We start from the raw sequence: 17,401 nt of genomic DNA on the forward strand, positions 1-17,401 counted from the left end.
GCGATCGCAGCCCCGACCCCGTGAAGAAACTGTATCCGGCGCGGCAACGAAAAAGTGAGGCTTTTTTCCATCGGTTGGCCACACCTCCCCTTTGATTTTCACCTGGTAGCGGCCGGCCGCCCAGTAGGCGTTCCTTGAAGCTGTCACCGTTATCGCCCGGAGCTGCTACAATGCGCCAAAGCCAACTTCAGCGCCGGGCGCTAATGGGGCGATGTGCACGGCGAAGACGTCACGATCTCTGGGCGCAGGAGATCGGGGTGCAACGCCGTAGCACCACCACGCCCAATATGGTGGGAGTCAATGCCAGCGTTGAACCCGGGCGGTAAGGCATTCTAGCCCCCCAGGAGTGCTAACGGGAGGCACAAATGCTCCCCAGAAACTTTAAACGACAAAATTACTCCCACATTTAGCTTCCCAACTCTATTCCCAGCATCCATGTCCCTATTCCTAGTATCCATGTTATCTCCTTTGGTCAAGGATTGTGGGACTGTTGTCAATCAGATGTCCTAAATGCCCCTCCATGGTCAAACAATTAGTTGAGTGTTGTGGGAAGTTCAGAAACAAATTCTGCACAAGCACCAGATAATTGTGCTATTCTTTGATGTGAAACAACAGTTCTTTTTTTCACCTTCCTGAAAAAAATTACAGTTTAGCAGTCAGGGTTAGCTTTAAAGCACGATATCACTTCATAAAGTTAATAAAGTAAGCTGTAGAAGTACTGCAGAAAATCAAGTGCCATACCCGAATATACCCTGTTGGAAAATCGAGTTCCGCCTGGTTTTACGAATGATTAAGTCAGCGAGCTGTTCAATGACAATCCCAACAAAGAAAGCCGTGTAACAGGTCCACTCCACGTACAGCCTCTGCTGAAAGGTCTGCGGAAAAGAGAATTGAACATTTACAGGTGTGTTTTGGGCAGAAGCCAGCCTGGGAAGGAGATCTTTTCCCAGAGTGCCTCATTTCAGAGTGTGAGTGACAGCACTGGGTCGGAGTCGATACAGACCCCAAACTCGCAACAAATATGTTTACAATTTTTGCTACATCTAACATGCAGAGGAAATCTTCCCCCATTATTATTTGTGATCAAGGACAATGATATTGAATAATGCATCTTTGTACTCGGTTCGAGGACACTTGCGATAGAATTTCCTCACGGGTTCCCCGGTCTCCTGTCGTAATTTTAGCCGAAGTTCACAAAAACCCTGGAAAAATGGTGTAAAAAGCAACCGTAACAAAAAACCATCGCCCACCACTACCACTACCTCTGTTAACACTAGGTTGTGAAGAAATGCAGCAAGTAAACCCACAATCTCGCTCAGAGAGGCTGTGCTGGATATTTTGGGTGAAAGGACATTAATAAATCCATTTTGAAAAGTTTTGAATGAGATTTAAATGTCCTAAGGAATTGACTACTGCACCCCAAGTTAACTAGAAAATAGTTCTGTATATATACTTTTTAAAGTCATTTTCGGTAGTTTAAAATCGGGTTACTCACAGGTGGTGGACAGACGCTGTGATTTTAAAATGCTTATTTTTATGATAAACCCATTTTCAGTTGCTTTAATCAAACTTTACCAAGTTACTACTCTTAAATTTATCAAGGAATATTTTTGAAAACATTTTTTTTTAAAGTTACATTTTAAAATGCTGCCCAATTGTGTTGGCTCAGGGCAGATTTTGCAGCCACCGATATACAAATGAGTTTGAGAGAAAACTGGTGGAGGGAGGGGAACACTTTTCAAAACGTGTGAAATTTTGGGTGCAATTTGGGAATCGCCGATTGCTCCAAAAGCAGAAACTCTCCCCCTAGAATGACAATTTTATATTGGCAACATCGGGAGACTGGACGCTAATGCAGGTTAGCAAAGATAGGGGTTGCAGGTAAGTGGGATTTGGTGCAGGATAGGATATGGGCAATGTGATATCTTTTTCACAACATCATAAACACATAGACTACAAGGTGGCTCTACTGAAAACTTGGCAGGTGATCTGGTCACATGAGCAATTTATGATTATACATCAGTAGTTGCATTACCACAGTAGTCCACTAGGTGCAGCAGTAGTCTACTAGGTGGAGTTCTATATGACAGGCGGCACTGTTTTAGATGAGCTGAAGCTTATGCAGGGTAATGGATGGGAGGCCAGGCAGCAAAGTTTAGGAATAGCTGAGTCTGGAAGTGACAAAGACATGGATGAGGATTTCAGGGGCAGGTGGACTGAGGTAGGGGTGGAGGCGGGCAATGTTACAGAGGTGGAAGTAGTCTTCATGAGGGAGAGGCTATGGGGTTGAAAATGCAGCTCGGGTCAAAAGGAATGCCGGAGTTGCGTACAGACTGGATCAGCCTGAGACAGTGGCCAAGTGCAGAGATGAAATTTGTGGTGGGTCTAAAGACAATGGCTTTGATCGTCCCAACGTTTAACTGGAGAAAATTGCAGCTTATTCAAGACTGGATGTTGGACAAGCAATCCCCCATATAGGCAGTGGAGAGGTCCAGAGAGGTAACGCCAAGTGACATCAGTGTACATGTGGAAGCTAATGTCAACATACAAACAACCAAAGTGGCCTTAGGCTAGTATAAACACTGAAGCATGCATAAATTATCTGCCAAGCTTGCCAAATAACAGTGACTGCACTTCTAAAAGTCATTTATTAGTTGTAAAACACTTTGGGATGTTCTGAGGATATGACAACCTGCTATATAAATGCAAGTTCTCTGAAAATGATGTCTGAAAGAGCAAAATTCATACCCATTCTTGTCCATAGCTGTCTTCAACATCATTATTAGTGGTATCTTCCCAAGCTACACGTATGCCAAGAATCCTTGAAGGAAGCCAGCCTTGGTCTGCCAAGACAGTGAAGTAACAGAGAAATCCTCCTAACGATTGTGTCACTCCTGTACATACAGGTAGAATCAGAGAATCAGTTTGGGTTCAGAAAAACGATATAATTGAAGACAAGACCACATGCAAAAACAGATACCCGGACAAGGACTGCATTAATACAAAATGTGTTTAAAACATTACTTTCTTTCACTTTTTAAGGTAACTTTTCTGATGTTTATTAGTTCCAGGAGCAGAATCAAGGATCCCAAATGTTGTTTTCATAAAGTAAAACAGCATTTCACTGCTCTTCACAATTCTTTGTTTTCGTAAGTTGCTTCATTTGCCAGGTGAAACTTCAGAAATGCTAACAGATACATTTTCCAGTGAGGATAAGCACATTCTCTATGGTATATTTGTGCACATAGTCACATTTAAAAAGAATTGCTTGTCGTATTTGGTGAAGGTGCTACATGATTTCGTTTATTGAGCTTCGCGGTTACATGTTCAAGGACAAAATACTTACCAATAATCTACGATTAGTTTCTTTGTTGATTAATACTGTTATATATTACTATATGCTATAGTCAGATATAGTGAAAGTGTGGTGAGTGAGGATTTTGTTTAAGGACCATGAATAGGCCATTCAATTAGATCATGGCCGAACACTATCTCAACTCCATTTACCCGACTATGATCCATATTCCTTGATATTCTTGTGTAATAAAAGTTTGTCAATCTCAGACTTGAAAATTCAATTGACCCACCATCCATAGCATTTTGGAGAGAGAATTCCAGATTTCCACTACCCTTTGTGTGAAAATATGCTTCCCGACTTCATTCCTGAACAGCCTAGCTCTAATTGTGCCCCCTTGTTTTGGAATCCCCCCATCAAAGGAAATAGTTTTTCTGTATCTTCTCTATCAAATCACTTTATCATTTTAAAGACTTCAATTCAATCATCCCCCAACCTGCTAAGGGAATACAATAACAATAACTTACATTTGCACAGTGCCTTTAACATAGTAAAACGTCCCAAGGCGCTTCACAGAAGTACTATAAGACCAAAAAAATTGAATACAAGCCAGTGCAGGTCACTTAGTCGCAGGCCAATAACAGCTCCTGGAAACTCTTAATCCAATTTTACCTCCCCTCTAAAGCCTGCCTCCACTCAGTATCTCCCTGTGCAGCTACTTAAGATCCAGAAGACAGATGACTGGATGTCAAACCTACCAATCGCCACTCAAAGGCAGAGCTCCAATGTTCACTGCTCCCACTCTACAGGTTCTCCGTGTCTGACAGGGACTCGAATGCTTGGGGAGAGGAGCTTACAAACCAAAAAATATATCAAGACAGTTTCCAGCACGGTTGAAAAAGGAAACCAGCTAAAATAAAAATCTTTAAATCAAGTTATTGCTCAAAAGACCGACAAATATCATAATATGTACTTTGAGAAGAATGCATTGAATATGAAATGCAAAATTACAGGAAATATTTTGATGACCTTTCCGGTCTTATTATACAGTTAGGACTGACCACCTTAGTATTGATGATAGCATTAAAATTCTAGCAGTGTACAATGAATAGGAGGTCACAAATAGACACAACGTTCTCTACTCACCAACTTGCAGATATGAATATGATGCAAGCTGAAAATTCACCAGTCGATCTTTGTTGGGGTTTCGAGGTTGGACATGCATTATATCTCTTTCAGCTTTCTCGTAAGCCAATGAAATGGACGGGATCTGTTGATGAGGCAAAACGTTAATAAGAATTGAGTAATTGAGTAATATTCAAAAATCGCTGCATTTATATGTCACAGGGTTCAGTACATCACACAATAAGACGAAGGACTTTGTATGTTGCCAAAGTTTCTTGCAATAAAAAGGAAGAGATCTTTCTGACTCAAAACTTGTAAATAAGAACATAAGAAATAGGAACAAGAGTAGGCCATATGGCCCCTCGAGCCTGCTCCGCCATTTAATACGATCATGGCTGATCCGATCATGGACTCAGGTTCACTTCCCTGCCCGCTCTCCATAACCCCTTATTACCTTATCATTAAAGAAACTGTCTATTTCTGTCTTAAATTTATTCAATGTCCCAGCTTCCACAGTTCTCTGAGGCAGTGAATTCCACAGATCCACAACCCTCAGAGAAGAAATTTCTCCTCATCTCAGTTTTAAATGGGTGGCCCCTTATTCTAAGATTATGCCCTCTAGTTCTAGTCTCCCCTATCAGTGGAAACATCCTCTCTGCATCCATCTTGTCAAGTCTCCTCATAATCTTATACGTTTCGATAAGATCACCTCTCATTCTTCTGAATTCCAATGAGTAGAGGCCCAACCTACTCAACCTTTCCTCATAAGTCAACCCCCTCATCTCTGGAATCAACCTAGTGAACCTTCTCTGAACTGCCTCCACAGCAAGTATATTCTTTCGTAAATATGGAAACCAAAACAGCACGCGGTATTCCAGGTGTGGCCCCACCAATACCTTGTACAACTGTAGCAAGACTTCCCTACTTTTATACTCCATCCCCTTTACAATAAAGGCCAAGATACCATTGGCCTTCCTGATCACTTGCTGTACCTGCATACTAACCTTTTGTGTTTCATGCACAAGTACCCCCAGGTCCCGCTGTACTGCAGCACTTTGCAATCTTTCTCCATTTAAATAATAACTTGCTCTTTGATTTTTTTCTGCCTAAGTGCATGACCTCACACTTTCCAACATTATACTCTATTTACCAAATTTTTGCCCACTCGCGATGTCCTTTTGCAGATTTTTTGTGTCCTCCTCACACATTGCTTTTCCTCCCATCTTTGTATCGTCAGCAAACTTGGCTACGTTACACAGTCCCTTCCTCCAAGTTGTTACTATAGATTGTAAATAGTTGAGGTCCCAGCACTGATCCCTGAGGCACCCCATAGGTTACTAATTGCCAACCAGAGAATGAACCATTTATCCCATTTCTCTGTTTTCTGTTCATTAGCTAATCCTCTATCCATGCTAATATATTACCCCCAACCCCATGAACTTTTATCTTGTGCAGTAACCTTTTATGTGGCACCTTGTCAAATGGCTTCTAGAAGTCCAAATACACCACATCCCTTTAATCTGCTTCCCCTTTAACCACCCTGTTCGTTATATCCTCAAAGAATTCCAGCAAATTTGTCAAACATGACTTCCCCTTCATAAATCCATGCTGACTCTGCCTGACCGAATTTTGCTTTTCCAAATGGCCTAATAAAGTACTCCAACATTTTCCCAACCACAGATGTTAGGCTAATTGGTCTATAGTTTCCTGCTTTTTGTCTGCCTCCTTTTTTAAATAGTTACATTTGCAGTTTTCCAAACTGCTGGGACTCCCCCAGAATCCAGGGAATTTTGGTAAATTACAACCAATGCATCCACCATCCCTGCCGTTACTTCTCTTAAGATGCTAAGATGCAAGCCATCAGGTCCAGAGGATTTATCCGCCTTTAGTCCCATTATCTTACTGAGTACCACCTCCTTAGTGATTGTGATTGTGTTAAGTTCCTCCCACCTTATAGCCCCTTGACTATCCACTGTTGGAATATTGTTACTATCCTCTACCGTAAAGACTGATACATAGAAACATAGAAACATAGAAAATAGGTGCAGGAGTAGGCCATTTGGCCCTTCTAGCCTGCACCGCCATTCAATGAGTTCATGGCTGAACATGCAACTTCAGTACCCCATTCCTGCTTTCTCGCCATACCCCTTGATCCCCCTAGTAGTAAGGACTTCATCTAACTCCTTTTTGAATATATTTAGTGAATTGGCCTCAACAACTTTCTGTGGTAGAGAATTCCACAGGTTCACCACTCTCTGGGTGAAGATGTTTCTCCTCATCTCGGTCCTAAATGGCTTACCCCTTATCCTTAGACTGTGACCCCTGATTCTGGACTTCCCCAACATTGGGAACATTCTTCCTGCATCTAACCTGTCTAAACCCATCAGAATTTTAAACGTTTCTATGAGGACCCCTCTCATTCTTCTGAACTCCAGTGAATACAAGCCCAGTTGATCCAGTCTTTTTTGATATGTCAGTCCCACCATCCCGGGAATCAGTCTGGTGAACCTTCGCTGCACTCCCTCAATAGCAAGAATGTCCTTCCTCAAGTTAGTAGACCAAAACTGTACACAATACTCCAGGTGTGGCCTCACCAAGGCCCTGTACAACTGTAGCAACATCTCCCTGCCCCTGTACTCAAATCCCCTCGCTATGAAGGCCAACATGCCATTTGCTTTCTTAACCGCCTGCTGTACCTGCATGCCAACCTTCAATGACTGATGTACCATGACACCCAGGTCTCGTTGCACCTCCCCTTTTCCTAATCTGTCACCATTCAGATAATAGTCTGTCTCTCTGTTTTTACCACCAAAGTGGATAACCTCACATTTATCCACATTATACTTCATCTGCCATGCATTTTCCCATTCACCTAACCTATCCAAGTCGCTCTGTAGCCTCATAGCATCCTCCTCGCAGCTCACACTGCCACCCAACTTAGTGTCATCCGCAAATTTGGAGATACTACATTTAATCCCCTCGTCTAAATCATTAATGTACAATGTAAACAGCTGGGGCCCCAGCACAGAACCTTGCAGTACCCCACTAGTCACTGCCTGCCATTCTGAAAAGTCCCCATTTACTCCTACTCTTTGCTTCCTGTCTGACAACCAGTTCTCAATCCATGTCAGCACACTACCCCCAATCCCATGTGCTTTAACTTTGCACATTAATCTCTTGTGTGGGACCTTGTCGAAAGCCTTCTGAAAGTCCAAATATACCACATCAACTGGTTCTTCCTTGTCCACTCTACTGGAAACATCCTCAAAAAATTCCAGAAGATTTGTCAAGCATGATTTCCCTTTCACAAATCCATGCTGACTTGGACCTATCATGTCACCCCTTTCCAAATGCACTGCTATGACATCCTTAATAATTGATTCCATCATTTTACCCACTACTGATGTCAGGCTGACCGGTCTATAATTCCCTGTTTTCTCTCTCCCTCCTTTTTTAAAAAGTGGGGTTACATTGGCTACCCTCCACTCGATAGGAACTAATCCAGAGTCAGGACAACTGATCCAGGACAAAATATTTGTTCAGAGTTTCTGCCATCTCCATGTTCCCCATTACTAACTTCCCGGTCTCGTCCTCTAAGGGACCAACATTTACTCAAGCCACTCTTTTCCTTTTTATATACCTATAGAAACTCTTGCTATCTGTTTTTATATTTTATGCTACTTTACTCTCATAGTCTATCTTCCCTTTCTTAATCATTTTTTAAGTCATTCTTTGTTGGCTGTTAAACACTTCTCAATCTTCTGTCCTCCCACTAGCTTTGGCCACATTGTATGCCCTTGTTTTTAATTGGATAGCAGCAGAATCAGTAGGAAAATGGCACAGTGAGGAGGACCACCATCTCCTTATCCCAACCTCAATTTCTGTCCCCTCACCCTTCCCCTGGATCGCTGCTGGCTATCCGTTCCCCTCCCATTTATTGTAAATGCTAACGGGGGCAAGGGTGGGGCCCAGCTTCCCATCCCATTTCCCTCCCATCCGTCCCGTTGTCATCGCTTCCCGGAACTGTCTGGTGGAAGATGGTGGTCGCTCTGAGGTAGCAAGGGCAATGATCCCAATGTCCAAAAAAGGAGGGAAAGAGGCCTCCTTTTCCACCCAATCTGGTTCCCAGGCATCTACGTTTGTGGGCTTCAGTCTCTGCCGAGGCCTACAATGCAGGAGCTCCTTTCACGCTTGGGGTTCTTCTGCCCTTTTAAGATCCCTCGCCACATCGTGTCATTCTCACAAACAGCCAGCACCATCAAACCTCCCTCTTCAACCCTGGAAGGCTGCCTATTGTACAGCCTTTTGTAATATTGCTTGAACAGTAAAAGTGCATCCACTATTTCTCAATTATCCAAAGTTCGAGTCAGCCTTCCCTCTTTTAATATGCAGGCTGAAAACAATGAATCAATTCTCTGAATAATGCAATGTGTGAAAGGGAAAATGTAATTGAAATTAAACTTAAACTGCCCATTAATTTTCAATCGAGTAAGGAAAAAGCAATCATTAAACAGCAACGATGGTAAGGAAAGAGAGAGACTGGTATAACTGATTCTAGATCATTAGTGATTACTTACAATATCTGTACCCAAATCAATGAGGAGGATGGTAATAGTACCAATTGGAAGGGGTATACTGGCGATAATATAGACAAGGAATGGACTCAATTCAGCCATGTTCTTGGTCAGGGTGTAGGCGATTGCCTTCTTCAGATTGTCAAAAATCAGACGACCTTTTGAACACATTAAACTGATTTAGTAATGAAAAAACATCTACAATCTGACTTGAATTGATACATTACTAGGATGTTTATGTATTCATTTGCAAATCATAAAAGCACAGACCTAAAGGGATTCTTGAATGCGCAATATAGACACTTATCATGTTCCAGATTCCTAACTTAATCCCCACAAAGCCTAACAATAGTTGAATAATTGGTCTGGAAATATTTAAGGTATGAAGACGAAGTTTCCTTAATTGTAGTTGCTCCTCCATATACCTGATGGCAATATTCTTTTTTCATCTCTTGCAGCTGAATTCAAATCCAGCCTACACTGATGGGACAAAATCTCTGATCAGTTCAGTCCAACATGGAGTTAATGTAGGTTGTGTCAACACACCTCTTCGAAGATGCAAGCCCACAGCATTAAATTCTCCACAATTGGAGCTAAATTGGCAATCATTAGACTACATCTCCCATTATTGCAAACAATTATATCTCCATTTATTTATCTTGGGCAATCACAATTGGTTTGCCTGACACTTTGGGATAGAAATTCAGTGCCACCCAAAACGGGTTGCATCCACCGCTTTTGATGTGGTTTCTCCATTGCTGCGGATAAGGTCACCTCCTGCACGAAAGTCAGCTCTTTGTCATTTTTTTTTTGGAGTGGGCCGGAAGTCTGTCATAATGGGGGCAGAAGTGCAGCGGTGAGCACTCTCGAGGGGCAGAAGGAGGCAGGACGGAGTCTCCACCGCTGTCAGTCATCAGCCTGGCGCTGATGACATCACGGCGTGTGCGCGTCACCACATCTCTCCCCTTCATTTAAAGGGGCGGGCCACTGCGAGCTCTGCGATTATTTTAGTGAGGTCCTGTCAGCTGCGGCAGCGCACCCTCCCCTTGAATAACCGCCGCACAGCCATGTCGCACACACTTTCAACACAGTGCACCGACAGAAAAGCTGTCGTGGGCACCACTTGGCGGCCCGAAGATTTTTGTAGTTTGGTGCAGGAGATCGACAGTGCACGCTTTGATGACGCACTTCGGAGGGGTCAGCAGCGGCGGGGTGAAAGTGAGGACCGCTGGAAAAATCACCCCCGAGAATTTCGCTGGCGGCCGCTCGACTCCACTGCTTGCCGATGGTAAGAGGCCATTTCAGGAGGTTGAATTGGCTAGGATAGACTGGAAAATGATACTTAATGGGTTGACAGTGGATAGGCAATGGCAGACATTTATAGATTACATGGATGAACTTCAACAATTGTACATTCCTGTCTGGAGTAAAAATAAAACATGGAAGGTAGCTCAACCGTGGCTAACAAGGAAAGGTAGGGATAGTGTTAAATCCAAGGAAGAGGCATATAAATTGGCCAGAAAAAGCAGCAAACCTGAGGACTGGGAGGCATTTAGAATTCAGCAGAGGAGGACAAAGGGTTTAATTAGGAGGGGGGAAATAGAGTATGAGAGGAAGCTTGCAGGGAACATAAAAACTGACTGCAAAAGCTTCTAGAGAAGAGAAAAAGATCAGTAAAGACTAACGTAGGTCCTTTGCAGTCAGAATTAGATGAATTTATAATGGGAAACAAAAAAATGGCAGACTAATTGAACAAATACTTTGGATCTGTCTTCACTAAGGAAGACACAAATAACCTTCCGGAAATACTAGGAGTTCGAGGGTCTAGCGAAAAGGAGGAACTGAAGGAAATCCTTATTAGTCAGGAAACTGTGTTAGGGAAATTGATGGGATTGAAGGCCGATAAATCCCCAAGGCCTGATAGGCTGCATCCCAGAGTACTTAAGGAAGTGGCCCTAGAAATAGTGGATGCATTGGTAATCATTTTCCAACATTCTATTGACTCTGGATCAGTTCCTATGGACTGGAGGGTAGCTAATGTAACACCACTTTTTAAAAAAGGAGGGAGAAAGAAAACGGGTAATTATAGACTGGTCAGCCTGACATCGGTAGTGGGGAAAATGTTGTAATCAATTATTAAAGATGAAATAGCAATGCATTTGGAAAGCGGTGACAGGATTGGTCCAAGTCAGCATGGATTTATGAAAGGGAAATCATGCTTGACAAATCTTCTAGAATTTTTTGAGGATGTAACCAGTAGAGTGGACAAGGGAGAACCAGTGGATGTGGTGTATTTGGACTTTCAAAAGGCTTTTGACAAGGTCCCACACAAGAGATTAGTGTGCAAAATTAAAGCACATGGTATTGGGGATAATGTACTGACGTGGATAGAGAACTGGTTGGCAGACAGGAAGCAGAGAGTCGGAATAAACGGGTCCTTTTCAGAATGGCAAGCAGTAACCAGTGGGTGCCCCAGCTATTTACAATATACATCAATGATTTAGGCGAAGGAATTGAATGTAATATCTCCAAGTTTGCAGATGACACTAAGCTGGGTGGTGGTGTGAGCTGTGAGGAGGATGCTAAGAGGCTGCAGGGTGAATTGGACAGGTTAGGTGTGTGGGCAAATGCATGGCAGATGCAGTATAATGTGGGTAAATTTGAGGTTATCCACTTTGATGGCAAAACAGGAAGACAAAATATTATCTGAATGGTGACAGATTAGGAAAAGGGGAGGTGCAACGAGACCTCGGTGTCATGGCACATCAGTCATTGAAGTTTGGCATGCAGGTACAGCAGGCAATGAAGTTTGGCATGCAGGTACAGCAGGCAATGAAGAAGGCAAATGGCATGTTGGCCTTCGTAGCTAGAGGATTTGAGTATAGGAGCAAGGAGGTCTTACTACAGTTGTACAGAGCCTTGGTGAGGCCACACCTGGAATATTGTGTTCAGTTTTGTTCTCCTAATCTAAGGAAGGACATTTTTGCTATTGAGGGAGTACAGCGAAGGTTCACCAGATTGATTCCCGGGATAGCAGGACTGACACATGAGGAGAGACTGAATCAACTGGGCCTTTATTCACTGGAGTTCAGAAGAATGAGAGTGGATCTCATAGAAACATATAAAATTCTGACAGGATTGCACAGGTTAGAGGCAGGAAGAATGTTCCCATTGCTGGGGAGTTCCAGAACCAGGGGTCACAGTCTAAGAATAAGGGGTAAGCCACTTAGGACCGAGATGAGGAGAAACTTCTTCACTCAGCGAGTGGTTAACCTGTGGAATTCTCTACCGCAGAAAGTTGTTGAGGCCAGTTTGTTAGATATATTCAAAAGGGATTTAGATATGGCCCTTACGGCCAAAGGGATCAAGGGGTATGGGGTTAAAGCAGGAAAGGGGTACTGAGGTTAAATGATCAGCCATGATCTTACTGAATGGCGGTGCAGGCTTGAAGGGCCGAATGGCCTGCTCCTGCACCTAATTTCTATGTTTCTATGCATTTCGGCCCCTTCATGTCTATGCAGAGGTTTTAGAAGAATCAACATTGACCACTACAGAACAGCAATCAACACTCCAGACAGAATATTCAAAGCTATATAGCTAATAAGTTAGAAGAAATCATATTCCATCTATATAGCGATCTAGTCAAATTGAATACTATGCTAATATCTAGTCACTGAGAAATCAAGGAGATTTTCAAGTCCTGGAAACAGATCAGAGATGAGCCAGAAGACTGATTCCAAATTTCAGAGGACTGAGTTTTCAAGAAAGGACAAAGAAGCTTAGGGTGAGGGGTATAATATAGAGGTATATAAGCTGGCAAAACAGTATAACATAAGGTAGATTCAGAATCCTACTATGGACATAAACTGGTAAAAAGTACATTTAGGAAGTTCTTTACACAAAGAGTAATCAACACATGGAACAGCCTTCTGGATAGAATAGCAGAGGTGAAACTCTGGAAACATTTGTTGGGTGCTGTGATGTGAGACTGTAGCTCTTTCAGTGCATGGCCCAGCCCAGAAATCGGCGCAGTCCCGGCCTGGAAGACCATCAGCAGGCGGAGCCATTGGAGAGAGCAGTGTGTGGCGACATACCACTGCAGGGAGCAGCGCGTGCTGCTGCAGGAGGGCGACGGCCACGAAGCCAGGTCGCTGATTGCAGTGCGGGCAGGCGCAGCAGGAGGGGCGAAGGAGCGGTAAGAGTCCGTAGAGGGAAGTGACCGGGGCCCAGGAGAGACGTGAATCTGGGGCCCAGAAGAGGCGAGAGCCCAGGGGCAGCACGGGCCAGCCCACACTGCGATATGTGTACGCGCTCAGTCCGTGCAGCAGAGCTGGTCTCCAGTTAGTCTTGAGTAATCCTTGCCACTGAACCAATACCTAGCTCCGTCAAGCCCGTGTGGTGGCTGGTGTGCAACGGCCACCACATGTTAAAAAAACCCAAGTTCAGGCATCTTCAACCCTTCACAATGTAGTTCAGGATCTGGAATATTAGGTCTTTCATTGAAACACCTGTGAACTCATCCCTTTTTGGTGATTCGAGGGACCTCCTATGATGATGATGGTGAGGATGGATGAGCCAAGATCGCCTGAATGCCCTTCCTCATCGATATCTGTCTCATGAAAGTAAATGCCACTTTAATGTTTACAGAGTTGTAACTCTCTGAGCCGGCCGAAGTAAGAATCCGTGTCAAACCAGGAAATTGTTTGTTTCCGATGGGAACACGGCCTTAGATAAGCCCATCAGTAAAACAATGCTGATGCCAATGACTTTTGAAATCAAAACTTCACCCTCAACAAACACATCAATCAGAACTTTTACAATACTTGTAAAAAAAAATAGTCTGCAAAATGTGAAAGAACAAAAGTAATCTTTTCTCTAGATGCCAGGATGAGAGTCAGGAATCCGACGAGGAGAAAGTGAGATCCAGCAAGATCTCTGAAACGATGTAACTAAGTGAAGAAAAGCACCAGACCCAGGTAGCTGCACATGCAGCAAAGTTGTTAAAAGGACCGTGTCCATAGTGTTTCCTTCCCCCTCCCCTCCCCTCCCCCACCTGCTGGTTGGCAGCATGTTTTACTTGTATATGGAAGTTTTGTCGATAAGGAAAGAACTTTTAAAGAAAAAGACTGGGAAAAATAATTCTAGAGCCCCCTGGATGTCGAGGGACTTACAGGGTAGGTTAAGAAAAAAAGGGACGCTTATGTCATATACCAACAGCTAAATACTTTAGAATCTTTAGAGGAATATAGAAAGTTAAGAGGCAACCTTAAAAAGGATATTAGGAATGCTAAGAGAGAGCATGAGAAATTCTTGGCCAGTAAAATTAAGGAAAAGCCTAAGATGTTCTATAAATATATTAAGAATAAGAGAGTAACTAAAGAAAGGGTAGGGCCTAATAGCGACCATGAAGGTAATCTTTGTGTGGAGACGGAAGATATTGGTAGGGTTCTTAATGAATACTTTGTATCTATTTTCACAAAGGAAAGGGATAATGCAGACTGCTATCGAGGTGGAGTGTGATATTCTGGATGAACTAAATATAGTGAGAGAGGAAGTATTAAGGGGTTTAGCAGCTTTGAAAGTAGATAGGTCCCCAGGCCCGGATGAAATGCATCCCTGGCTGTTGAGCGAAGTAAAGGAGGAAATAGCAGAGGCCTTGACCATCATTTTCCAATACTCTTTGGATCCGGAGGATTGGATGACTGCTAATGTAGAACCCTTGTTTAAGAAGGGAAAAAGGGATAGGCCGCGTATTTACAGGCCTGTCAGTCTAACCTCAGTGGTGGGAAAATTATTGGAAAAAATCCTGAAAGACAGGATAAATCTGCATTTGGAAAGGCAAGGATTAATTAGGGACAGTCAGCACGTATTTGTTAAGGGAAGTTCGTGTTTGACTAACCTGATTGAATTTTTTGAGGAGTTAACTAAGAGTGTCAATGAGGGTAGTGCGTATGATGTAGTATATATGGACTTTAGCAAGGCTTTTGATAAGGTCCCACATGGTAGACTGGTCATGAAGGTTAAAACCCATGGGATACAGGGCAAAGTGGCAAGTTGGATCCAAAATTGGCTTGGAGGTAGGAAGAAAAGGATAATGATTGATGGATGTTTTTGTGACTGGAAGGATGTTTCTAGTGAGGTTCGGCAGGGCTCAGTACTGGGTCCCTTGCTTTTTGTGGTATATATCAATGATTTAGATTTGAATATAGGGAGTATGATTAAGAAGTTTGCAGATTACACTAAAATTGGCTGTGTGGTTGATAATGAAGGGGAAAGTCATGGGCTGCAGGAGGATATCAATCTACTGGTCAGGTGGGCAGAGCAGTGGCAAATGGAATTTAATTCAGAGAAGTGTGAGGTGATGCACTTTGGGAGGGCTAATAGGAAAGGGTATACACATTAAGCAGTAGGCCACTTAATAATGTAGATGAACAAAGGGACCTTGGAGTGCTTGTTCACAGATCCCTGAAAGTAGCAGGCCAGTTGGATAAGGTGGTTAAGAAGGCAAACGGAATGCTTGCCTTTATTGGCCGAGGCATAGAATATAAGAGCAGGGAGGCTATGCTTAAATTGTATAATACTTTGGTTAGGCCACAGCTGGAGTACTGCGTGCAGTTCTGGTCGCCATATTTTAGGAAGGACGTGATTGCACTAGAGAGGGTGCAGAGGAGATTTACTAGGATGCTGCCTGGAATGGAGAATCTTAGTTATGAGGACAGATTGGATAGGCTGGGGTTGTTCTCATTGGAACAGAGGAGGTTGAGAGGAGACCTCATCGAGGTATACAAAATATTGAGGGGCTTGGACAGAGTGGATAGTAAGGGTCTATTTCCATTGGTTGATGGGTCTATTATGAGGGGGCATAGTTTTAAGGTGGTTGGTGGAAGGTTTAGAGGGGATTTGAGGGGGGGCTTCTTTACGCAGAGGGTTGTGGGGATCTGGAACTCGCTGCCTGGAAGAGTGGTGGATGCAGAAACTCACCACTTTAAGAGATGGTTGGATGGGCACTTAAAGTGCAGTAAGCTGGAAGGTTACGGTCCAGGAGCTGGTAATTGGGATTAGACTGGATGACCTTTTGTTGGACGGCGCAGATATAATGGTAAGTACTGCAGGGAATATAGTACAGTCAGGGTGATCTCCTGGACTAGTGTCGATTGCCTGGATAGGTCGGAGAGGAATTTTCCGATTTTTTTTCTCCCTAAATTGGCCTGGGTTGTTATCTGGTTTTTGCCTCTCCCAGGAGATCACATGGCTCTGGTTGGGGTGGAGTGGAGTTGTTTTCAGTATAAGGGGTGTCGCAGTTGTGTGAGATGGGCTGGGTGTTCATAGGTTTATATGTAACCTTTAAGGCTGCTGACCAAGATTCGTGCGGCTCCTTGTTGGCCGGCGTGGACATGATGGGCCGAAATGGCCTCCTTCTGCGCTGTAAATTTCTACATTTCTATATTTCTAACGTTGATTTCTGAATTGTACAGGCTGTTTTATAATCTGTGCAATAATCATTTGCATTGCGTTCCATTGCACCTGTAACTCTTAGTACTATGCATTGTACCTTCTTCCACTCCAGTGACTATTGAGGCAAAGTTATCATCCAGTAGAATCATGTCTGCTGCATTTTTGGCTGCATCTGAGCCTGCGATCCCCATAGCTATTCCAATGTCTGCTTTCTTCAGAGCTGGTGAGTCATTGACACCATCTCCTGTAACCGCCACAATGGATCCCTGTTATACAAAGAGGAGCATCTGATGAGAATACCAAGACCCAAGAGACCCCATGAAGATAGCGATAAAGCTCCATAGTCAATAGTCTTCTACAATAAATGCCAAACTTATTAGTACAACAGCAGTTAGTCACCAGGAGCATTTTTTTAGGTCAAATTACAGAGAGATCAAAAACACCTATATAAATTCAAAACACAGAGACTAGCAATGTGTTTCAGTGTTAGCTAAATGTTTTATTTAAGAGGGAGTATGAGAATAGACTGGCAGCTAACAAAGAAAGGAACCCAAAAGACTTCTATTATCATATAAATAGTAAAAGGGTAGTAAGAGGAGGGGTGGGGCCAATTAGGAGACCTACGCATGGGGGTAGAGGACTTGGCTGAGGGCCTGATGGACTGCATCCCAGAGTACTTAAGGAAGTGGCCTTGGAAATAGTGGATGCATTGACAGTCATTTTCCAACATTCCATTGACTCTGGATCAGTTCCTATGGAGTGGAGGGTAGCCAATGTAACCCCACTTTTTAAAAAAGGAGGGAGAGAGAAAACAGGGAATTATAGACCGGTCAGCCTGACATCGGTAGTGGGTAAAATGATGGAATCAATTATTAAGGATGTCATAGCAGTGCATTTGGAAACAGGTGATATGATAGGTCCAAGTCAGCATGGATTTGTGAAAGGGAAATCA

The 17,401-nt window shown here is 43.3% G+C and overlaps 1 protein-coding gene across 1 annotated transcript in view; it reads right to left on the reverse strand.

The window, feature by feature from the left end:
• The window catches only part of LOC139276413 (potassium-transporting ATPase alpha chain 2-like), a 65,631-nt gene that overhangs the window by 10,167 nt on the left and 38,063 nt on the right, over positions 1-17,401 (reverse strand). The window contains exons 12-16 of the mRNA XM_070894369.1: positions 16,547-16,715; positions 8,998-9,152; positions 4,442-4,565; positions 2,749-2,894; positions 742-875 (exon numbers count right to left, since the gene is read on the reverse strand). Of these exons, the coding sequence (XP_070750470.1) occupies positions 742-875; positions 2,749-2,894; positions 4,442-4,565; positions 8,998-9,152; positions 16,547-16,715 (728 nt within the window). The remainder of the gene's footprint in view (positions 1-741; positions 876-2,748; positions 2,895-4,441; positions 4,566-8,997; positions 9,153-16,546; positions 16,716-17,401) is intronic.

Source organism: Pristiophorus japonicus, chromosome 11 (genome assembly GCF_044704955.1).
Source record: "Pristiophorus japonicus isolate sPriJap1 chromosome 11, sPriJap1.hap1, whole genome shotgun sequence".
Classification (NCBI taxonomy): Eukaryota; Metazoa; Chordata; class Chondrichthyes; family Pristiophoridae; genus Pristiophorus; species Pristiophorus japonicus.